This window comes from Eucyclogobius newberryi, unplaced genomic scaffold, assembly GCF_026437365.1.
Source record: "Eucyclogobius newberryi isolate DKJ021-1_F unplaced genomic scaffold, fEucNew1.0.hap1 SCAF_3, whole genome shotgun sequence".
Lineage (NCBI taxonomy): Eukaryota > Metazoa > Chordata > Actinopteri > Gobiiformes > Gobiidae > Eucyclogobius > Eucyclogobius newberryi.
Window position 1 is genome coordinate 20,402,599 of NW_027315945.1, and position 10,217 is coordinate 20,412,815.

General features: G+C 41.0%; 1 protein-coding gene across 1 annotated transcript in view; it reads right to left on the reverse strand.

Moving 5' to 3' along the window:
* Positions 1–2,025: 2,025 nt before the first annotated feature.
* The window catches only part of emc2 (ER membrane protein complex subunit 2), a 22,828-nt gene continuing 14,636 nt past the window's right edge, over positions 2,026–10,217 (reverse strand). Inside the window, exons 6-11 of the mRNA XM_072460388.1 lie at positions 9,401–9,486; positions 9,203–9,262; positions 7,046–7,127; positions 6,810–6,920; positions 5,141–5,245; positions 2,026–2,383 (exon numbers count right to left, since the gene is read on the reverse strand). Coding sequence (XP_072316489.1) covers positions 2,297–2,383; positions 5,141–5,245; positions 6,810–6,920; positions 7,046–7,127; positions 9,203–9,262; positions 9,401–9,486 — 531 coding nt within the window. The 3' untranslated portion in view covers positions 2,026–2,296. The remainder of the gene's footprint in view (positions 2,384–5,140; positions 5,246–6,809; positions 6,921–7,045; positions 7,128–9,202; positions 9,263–9,400; positions 9,487–10,217) is intronic.

Here is a 10,217-nt window from a genome sequence, read left to right on the forward strand (position 1 = left end):
AGAGTAGGATTTAACGCTCCAAGCATCATCCATCTTTTGCGACTCCCGACATCTCCCCCTAAACCAGACAGAGATGGATGAGCTTTCGAACCAGCTTTCCACTCGCCCCCTCACCTTGGAAAAGCCCTGAGCATCATGGAGCAAAATCTGCTTCCTCCTTTGCTTTCAGATGCACAATTATCTGTTTCTTCCACCCCGTTTCTCGTGTTCAGCATCACCTTTGATCTGACACCACCGCCCAATCTCTGCACCTTATTCATCACATTAGGACTTTTCATCTTCAAGGCCTGTCAAGTGCAGGCTACAACGAACATAAATTAGAAGAAAATGCCTTGGATTTACATTTTTGAAAGAACAGATGTTGTGCTTTTCATTTTGGCTAATTCTCCAGTGAAGCCAGAGCAACATATTTGTCTCCTGAAATATATTTAGCCTAAATGGCATATTTTACATTGGAGGCCCATTCTGGCACTGCTAACTGGGCGTGAAACCTACACTAATAGTACATTGTGCTATTCACCATGACAGGGATTTTCTGCCTTAAATTTAGTATGAAATTGTCTAACTGGAATGCAGCTGCCCTATAATTGGTCACTGGTGAGGTACATATAGTGATGGTTATGGTTTATGAAAAAAAATGTGGCAGTGGTTGCTAATTTGGTCAAGACACTATCCTATAATAAAAGTGTCATAAAATTATGAAGCAAAGTTGTATAAAAATAATGTATGTCTTTGTTGTAAAATAGTTTGGCATTAAAGGTGAAAGGACATCTAGGAGCACTAATGTGATGCAATAAAAACACAAGGCATTATCTGAACCAACAGGTTATTTTTCTTCCCTTCACGAAGACATTTTTTTCAAGTGCAGCCAAATCAGGGAAAACATTCATCACAAACATGACTGGTCACTGCTACGGGGAGGCTTTTTCTGGCTCTGGGAGTAAGATTTGTGAGCAGGCGGAATAACAAACCACAGTTAAATTTAGATGTTTTTAAATGTTACAATAACCACCAATTTCCAGGTGTCCCTTAAAGCTGTATAAAGCCTTCCCAAATGCATTGTAGGCCTACCTCATACTCACTACAGATGGCGCTATTGCCTCAGTGTTTTGGGGAGTTTTCATTGACAGCTATATTGTTTTTCCTTAGGCTACTTTATATATTCATCACTACATGTTTTAGCCTCCAACAATTATGGACTATTAAACAAAGAATGTTAAAGAAAGTTGGTTTTAAAGAAAAGAACAATCAGAACTAGGAATTGTTTGCAAGGTCAATTGCACTCCTTTTATGTAACACAACTGGCGGATTAAATGTAGAACTTCAGAGTAAAATTGTCTTTTTTTTCAGTAAACAATCCACACTAAATCCGTTTCAATTGTTGGTCTATAGCTATAAACGTTTAATTTATTAAAAATGCCCGTACTCCCTGACCTACGCATTTTGTCTCAAACTTTTGCAGTGTGATTTCTTTCACCAAGACACCAACTCACCCAGAATACAGATCTAAAGAAAAAACTCTTGCCTTTTTTTCATCATTCCACCAGATTGTAGGGAAAATCAAATGTAGGCATATTCATTCAATGAGTACAGCCAGGCGCTATTAAAATATTGCTCAAACAGCTTTCCACACTAACAACTTAGAAATGGGTGACCTATGTCCATTTAAGAGCTGTCTAAAAAAGGCCATAAACTCGGCACTGAAGCCTAATAAATAAACGTTAATGGATGTAACAGTTTTGCAATATTTGGATCAATGCAAGATCACAAAGTAAGTAAGTACTTTTGAGTTCTGACATTTATTTTTTTTATTCCGGACATGTCATGAAATCATCATACAGCACCTTTTTGTAACCATTTTACCACAAACTTCACAATGACAGATGTGATTTGTCAAAAAGCAGACAACCTTGATAGTTGTTAAGACGTTTTATTTTCAGTAAAACCATCAGTTGTGCGAAGACAATTAAATAGACGTTGCAAAAGAAAAACATTTTTAAGTGGATCTCTACAGTGTTAATAAATAGCAATTATTGTATATAGTCTATTCTATCTTATTCTTACAAACGTATGGAGACTGCCAAAAACAATAAGCACAGACCGACCTCGGATGGATGAGGATATCTCTGCACTGAAAAGAAAGTTGACCATTTTAAGAGAAACCGTTCCTTTTCAAAATGGTAGTAGGAGACAGTTCTGATCACACTGTGAGAATAAACTGTTGTTCCTGAGGACATAGGAGAACGTGCAGATGAAAAGGGGACAAGGACATAAGACGTGAAGACAGAAGTGACATCTAGGACATGGTGATCTGCATCGACTCCAGCATCTCCTCCACCGCCTTCACCGAGCATTTGTTTTCCTTTGTCCCTCGGCCGGCAAGCTGTGAGAGGCAACGCAAAGAGACACACAAAACGTCATACAGGATATTAGGTCATTAGTTTAGTATTAGATAAGCCAATTAAATACAACTCGGTCTCAGTTTAGACTTTGTGAAGCTGGAAGGAATCACTGTTGGATAAATATGGTCAACTAAAACAAAGAAAGCCTCTAATTTGAGAGTTGTTTCGTAAGTGCCATTTTAGTCTTTGTCTGCAATGGGTGCTTCCAGACATGACATGATTAGCCCAATTCCATTTCTGCAGCATCTAGTCCAAGAGTACATAACATTCCTAATTTAGCTCAACAGGAAGTGAACCCCCAACATATATTTCTCATGTATGCATTCAAACACACACACTTTCCAGCCCAATTAAAGACCGTGACTTCTCTCAAAATGAATACAGATAATTGCTTGTCGCCGGCTTTACACCTAATGCAAGTTGCCTGGGCAGGTCCCGCAAAAATTCCGATGTCATTAAATCAATGGGTGCTTGGAGCCCTGTTGACGCTGGACCAAGGGAGGTCAATTTTTCTGACACGCTGTAGCGGCCTGGAGCAATTGACACTGCGATTACATAAAACCGAGATGTGAGCGATCAGAACTAGCTCCTATTAATTTACAATACAAGACATATAGCAATACAGGATGCTAGCAGAAAGCAAATCCAGGGTGATATTGCAATGAAGGCCCAAAAAGGGCGAGTAAAGCAATGCGTGGATCAATCATCAACACAACACTGATTTGTTATTTTAGTAATTGAAAAGGGTATTACTTTATAGATTACAGGAATGTTTTATTTTAGGCTTTGTAATTTTTGTATGCTCGGAAAGTTACCTTGAATTGCTCTGTATGCATCAATACTGTACATTACGGCAAAGCAAAATATGCACATTTGCTGGGGCTAATTTGTATTGATGAAAACGCCAATTCTACACACTCAGCCTGTTCCATGGTTACATTTTTTTCCTATCTGTTGAGCCAACAGAGAGCTGTTGGCAAAGGTGTAGAGTTGGCTACGTAATTTCAGAGCATGACTCATTCTTTTAGATTTAGGGTGTGTGCAGTGTGGTAGCTATAATGATCACTGCATTTCATTGCCTTCTGTCTAATGCGCCATTACCCCGGGCCCGGTAGTCAATTATCCCCTCAGCCTGAGGTGAGACCACCACATTAACTGTGCCCGGGTCTGCAACAGAACAGCGGAGGCAGTCCCACGTCTATTTTGAGCGTCTGATAATAGAGTGGTGACGCAGTGAGTCTATGGTCTATGACAGGAACTAATCACAGAATCTGTTTAGAAAAGATGGCGAGGCCAGGAGGGCAGCTGCGTAGAGCCTCTTTAATTCATCCGCACATCCTTTCTACACACCTCCGGCATTTCAGCATGTTCACCGCCACCACTAGCAGTACGTAATTACATCAGAAAATGGCACAGTCAGTCATGACCTCTTGCTGACGTCTGCCCCGCTAGCACTTAACCTTTTTCTCACACAAAAGTATGACAATCACCAGGTACAACATTCAATAAAAGTGGACGACTGACACAAGAAAAGGCTTTTAAAGGACTATCAATCAGCCAGCACAAGTGCAGCCTGAAGCGGTCTAGCAATGCACCATTCCCCCAGAGATCTGAGAAGTCATTTAGCAGGGCAGGAATAAGAGGCAGCCACACACCTTGTCATTTAACTTGTCTCACACAGCAACCAGAAAACAAATCATATGCGTGCAAGACCACATCAGAAACAGTGCATAACCAGGCAACTTAAACACAAGGAAAAGTGGAAATGTGACCGAGGTGACTTCATGGTCCTTGAGAGGCAGAGGTGTCTCGTTAAAGTCACCAGAGGGGGAACCCCACACAGAAATAACATAAACTGCAGGTGGATCTCTGACGGTGGCCAGAGACTATTAACAGTTCACTGAATGAAGCTCATGATACAATATAGGAGCATATATATTGTAATTATTATAGTATTAAAAGTCTTGAGCAGTTGCTACAAATGCGTTGACAGCATTGTAGCGACAATCACCATTTATTTTAAATTTTCATTCTTTTCACATTTCTCCAGAGAAAATTACACTCTGCATAGAACAAAAGACAAACATAAACAGCGCCCAAGAAAACTATCAAAAACTCTCTTTTTGACTCCGCAGCAACTCTGACAGCCCTTCACATTTTACCTTCAGTTTGCCCCACAATTGACACTTTTATTTCCATTATCCTCTGATTTATGTTTGTTTTCTGCCTGAGAACTGCATCTTGTTCCCTGCCACGATCAAAGACCTTTAAGACTTGGGGTGATGCCGGCAACAATTGTTCAAAATAAGAAAAAAACAACTGTAGTCTAGCATTGTGAAGCTAGAAAAATCACTAAACTAACATGTGTGAGACCCAAATAAGCAAAACACATGGGCTGTGTGGCAAAATATGTATTAGCTTTGCACTGTCTCCACGACAACAGGATAAACCCCTGATACAATTTACATTTTCCCCTTTTTGTTATCATGTAGGTCATATGTAGGCAGAACAGAAGTATTGTTTGAATCAGTTCAATTTTGTGCAAATGGCTCTTACTTATTTAAGGATGCTTATTTGATCCTAGAATTTAATTTTTTTTATTAGCCATGTTTTGTTTGTAAAAAGTCTGAGCAAACATTTTACACAATGCCCGGCGGACCCTGTGCATGTGAAGTATATTCAATTAAAATAATAATGATCGAAACACATTTGACATAAATACACAATTTGCGACTCACCTTATAGGCTCTATTGATTTGCGCGGCGGCCCAAGCAGCGTACTTCATGTTGTCCTTCTTTACCTTGGCACTCACTTTTGGACTAGCAGCGATGTGACTTGAAGACTGGTGAGGAAGAAACATAATTAACACAAACAGAGAAGAGCGTTTTTCTATGTCAAGACTTGGTTAAATTGTCCTAAAAAGACCACCAGTCATTACAATCCATTACTTACAAAAAAACGACAGTGGTTCTCACTTATGGGTAGGAAAAAGAGGGTTTTAGAGCCTCATTCACAAATTGTCACACGACAAGCCCAACTCATCCAACTGGTGTTGGATGTTCCAGTGGATAGTTGGATAGTTCCAGTGATGAAAGATCCAACAAGGATTCAAATAATTCAAACAGAAAAACCAAAGGGCAGAGAGGAGAGTGCCACTTAAATCACGGCCTCTGCTACACACTGAACCACAAATCCCATGTTCTTGCCATCTTCTCCACACAGCAACCCCAGCGGGTCTACCCTTACTGCACTTCAAAGACGCACTACTATTGTGCTGAAATCTTAACTACACACCAATCATCCCAAGCTTGCCATTTCAAAAAATAATTCTCTGGGTTCTGTATTTTTGCATGCATTCCTTTCCAGACCTCAATAGCAATGATGTCACCCAAAACAGGCTATCCCCAAATAAAAGCATTTACTATTATGGAGGGGATTCCCCACGGGAGTATTGTGACTAACAAACCACCAAACCAACTGTGGTCAGTCCAACTCAGTCTATGGAGGAGCTGGTGCAAAACAGTGAAAGTTTCCCGTTTGTTGGCTGAACCCTACACACCTGTCATGACGTGGACCACCAAGATTAGTTGACAATGTGCAAAACACACCATTAGACAGATTTGTGAATGATAAAGAATAAACTCCCACCTGAAGTATTCACTAAAGACCCGAGTGTCAGTGGACGACATGTCAGGAAACAGCGCGGGGCCTGGTCTGTGTCCACATTGACTTGAACGTTAACAGAGGCAAACTTCTGTGTTTAGCCGAAGCCTGTTCTGTCACCGCCCGCTGCCCACAAGTGACTGGTTACAAAAAGTAGTGCTACATGTTACAATGAGGTGTTTGGACTACCTGAAGAACCCCAGGACAGCTCAGAGAAAAACACTGGGGCTCTCTGTCCTAGTCCTGCTTCCACTCTGCACCTTTTATACCACGAACCACTTTGTTTGTGTTCTTATGTCAGGTCTCACTTACATATGATGCATTGGTGCTAGCAGACAACATCCTGTTCAAACAAATATGTAGATTAAAGGACGTCAAAGGCCACAATTAAACTGGCACTTGCTGGGTTGGATGAATTGCTGATGACAAAATGCTTGCAGCAGTTGTACTTCACTGGACCCTGCCCTTTTAGCTCGGGGTTGCTTTATTTATTTAAGAACAGCACACATAAAAAAGGTCTCACCAAAAGGGTATTATTACTAAAATAAAGTGCTCCAGAGGGGGAGACTTTCCAATGCTGGAGTTCACCGCCTGAGTCAGCAGTGTGTTGACCTGTCTGAGAGCCCCTTCACCATACTCCCCCAAAACACACCACATATACACATGCTTGACCTTGACAAACCAAAGGATTACACAAATGGTTTGACCATTTTTCTCATTTTCTCATCCAAAGTAATACTTACCATGTACAGACCAAACAGCGCCCTCATGTTTCGGTTGTTGAGTCGCAGCGCCTGGGCAAAATACTTTCTGCTAATTTCCAGGTTTTCTATCCCTCCTTGAGTATACTTCACCTGTGTCAATGGAAATACAGGTTATGAAATCCAATGAAAAACTACCAGTTTCATTATCTGATGTTGTAACATTTATCTCACTACATTTGTTTTCTTGATTGTTTATTGTCGCTCTACAAACCTACCTCAGCATACTGTTCACAGTACAGGTGATTGTGAGGATTGGACATCATGAGCTCCTCAAGACAAAATGCAGCTTTGCCATAACTGTAAAGATCACAAAACAAATAGATTTGGTAGCTAATTTTATCAACTGTGGAGTATAACAAATCATTCTTACATGGCCTATTACTATGACTGTCTGTTTTTGGTACAAACGTAAAGAAGCATGTGAAGATCAATATTGTCAATCCGGTTGTTTTTTCAGACTTTAATGTGTGGTTAACTACCTTCCTGAGGTCAGTGCTGCAGTCAGACCTGGCATTCACAGCCTAAACTCAGATGAGATCACTTCTCAGCAGCAGACTGCTGAGCTGTTGACCTCACACTAATCCGCTGCCACTCTACTTCTAATACAGTTTCCCCTTCCTCCAAAGAGACCAACCCACAGAAAGAAACAGTAAAGACATTCAAATTCTGTGGCCTTAAAAAAATTTAAACAATTGAGGTCATTTTCTATAAGCACCTTGTTCAGAATCATTTGTTCCCACAGCTTTTGATCCCACCTCATCATTAAAAAATGAAAACAAATTCCAGATGTTAAAACAAATCAACCCTGAAATACAACTGTAATTACGTGTTTGCATATGCAAAAAAAAAAGAAAGACAACATGCTGTTTTACTGAAGCATTCAACTGTGGCTACAACAACTCACTGGTGGTCACTTACATTTTTACCAGAAAAAATAAATAGCTTATAAAATATCTGAATATTTAAGAGCAATGGAGGGAAATAAAGGTGTGGACAAAGAGAAAGAAATAAACAGGGGGAAGGGTCTGAGGAGTGGGAGATCAGAGAGGTTGGGAGGTTGAGGCTGCTTACAATTACCACTTCCTCCATTTAAAGACTTTCAGATGTGCTGGTGCAGTGGCCCAGGCCCGCACCGAGCCGGCAACATCAGCTTTGCGCTGTATCAGAGCTAGGACTTTACCAGGACTTTACAATACTAGCACTCTCTTTCTCTGGATTGTTTTCATTTCTAAAATACTTTTCTGTTCTCACACTGTAAAAGAAAATATGACATGTCAGTGCCATAAGGTTTAACAAAGAATGTGCTTATCCAGTAACTGTGGATGACCAGTCCAGTCCTTTGTGCTGGATCAAAAGTCAATAGTACATTCTAGCCGAGATCTCTTGAGTAAATACTATAGCTCCAGGGATTATTTTAACCAAATTCCTTACATCTTTAATGTGTTAAAACTGCCTATAGTGGTGCTTGTTACAATGGGAGCACCTGTTTATTTTTAGCTCTCAGGGTGTTGCACCCTGAGGAAAGTTTATTTATTTTCCTTGCGTGTCCATCAGCCTGTGTTTTCTCAAGCCGGAGGAAAGAAAAGTGCCACCACCTTCTCTTGGGAATTTCACAGTAAGTGCCCTCTCTCTCAACGGAGCCTCCATCCTTGTGGAAAAGACAGCTGATAATGTTGGGCTATCCGGAAGAGGAGGAGGGGAAACATGGACTTAGTATCCCAAAATAAAGAAAACAAAGAAAAGAAATTGACACGCCTGTAGATAAGGAGCTGTGGGAGTGAATGGTGTGATATTGGAAGTGCTGGGATAAGCTGTGAGATAATCCGCTCACCCCTGCAGTTCCTCTGGCTACTACAGCAATAAAACCTCTCAAACAAAAAGCATGAAATATCCAATAAGTAGCCACCACACATTCCTACTACAGCTCTGCACATCCCAGGGCAACTCAGCAACCTGGAGCCCAGTCCCCCCCCCCCCCACACACACACACACTGCATATTGTCAAATGCACAGTGCAGCCGCCACCATCGCTTCAGTAACTTCTACGCTCCAGACAATTTAGGACGCATAAAAGGTGACACAAACCTATTTTTATACAATGCTGTCTGACAATTTTCCTTGGCAACTGAGGCATCAGTGGGAGGCCAAGAGGCCTAAGACGACAATCCTATAAAACAACCCTTATGTGGCAAACACGCACAAAGCTCCATTCAGACCTCTCGCCGAGTTTGGCATCTGACCTCCATCACTTTTAACATCCAAGAAATCAAGCCATCAGAGTGATGATGTGAACCCGGCAGAAGTGACAGGCCAAACACATCCAAATAAACACCTTCATGTCTCAAATAACATATTATTAATAATGTGTTTACTCGTGTTCGTTGATGTAGAGTTCTGACAATTCATGCCACGCTTCCTGGTCTCCAACAAATCTGCAAAAAAATATATATGGTGAGTCCGATGTGCAATAATCATACAACAGATATTGCTGGGGGTGTGAACCCGACAGAATTAAAATGAATATAAAATAAAACAACAATAAAACAACGTTATTTCAACTCAACACTTACTGTTCCAGATACTCATTGAGCTCCCTGATGGCTTCAGTCGATTTCCCCTGAGCTTTCAGAATGGAGATTTTGCGTTTCCTTGCAGCCTAAAAGAAAACAATCAAAATTTTAACATTTTGCATAGGTTTAGCCACAAAAAAAGTAATGTAAGGTGGGCAATCGATCTCAGAGTCTGAAGATTGCTGCCTGAGATAAAAGTGGTGAGTCATCTCTAACCAAACAAGGAAAATGGCCCTGTCCACAAACCCAAATGCCTGTCTTCCTGCTGGCAAGCCAGGCATCTGAGGCTGCACCAGTCAGACTTGCATCAGCTGGAAATGGCTTTCAGCTCTTTCTGATGTTGATGTAACCTTATGGAGGCTTAGATTCTCATCAGTCTGAATTAGAACACATTTCTGCTGCAGCTCTGACTTTTCCAAATGCCTTACCCACCTCCTCCTTAAAGTGAAAATCTTCACAGGAGGCTTAGCTCCCATTAGAACTTCACTGCCACAGCGCATTTTATTTATGGACTGGCACTTGATGGAGTGAGGCTTCCTCTCTTTCTCTCATAACCAAAGACACTGCGGGCTGAGAATGACTCATGTCTACTGGGCTGTAAATCTGCTCCTCTTCTAATGCTGCCATCACAAGAAGTCTATGTATCCATCATGAGACATCTACAGCTCTTGCCCAGGCCGATTTTCAAGACCAACTGTAGTTAAAAAACAGTGCAAAAACAGACGGTTAAGAAATACATTATTATTGTAAATGTCAAAATGACTACCGGTTCTCAGGAGCCTCAGGACCTGTTTGTTAGACAAGAAAAAACACTATG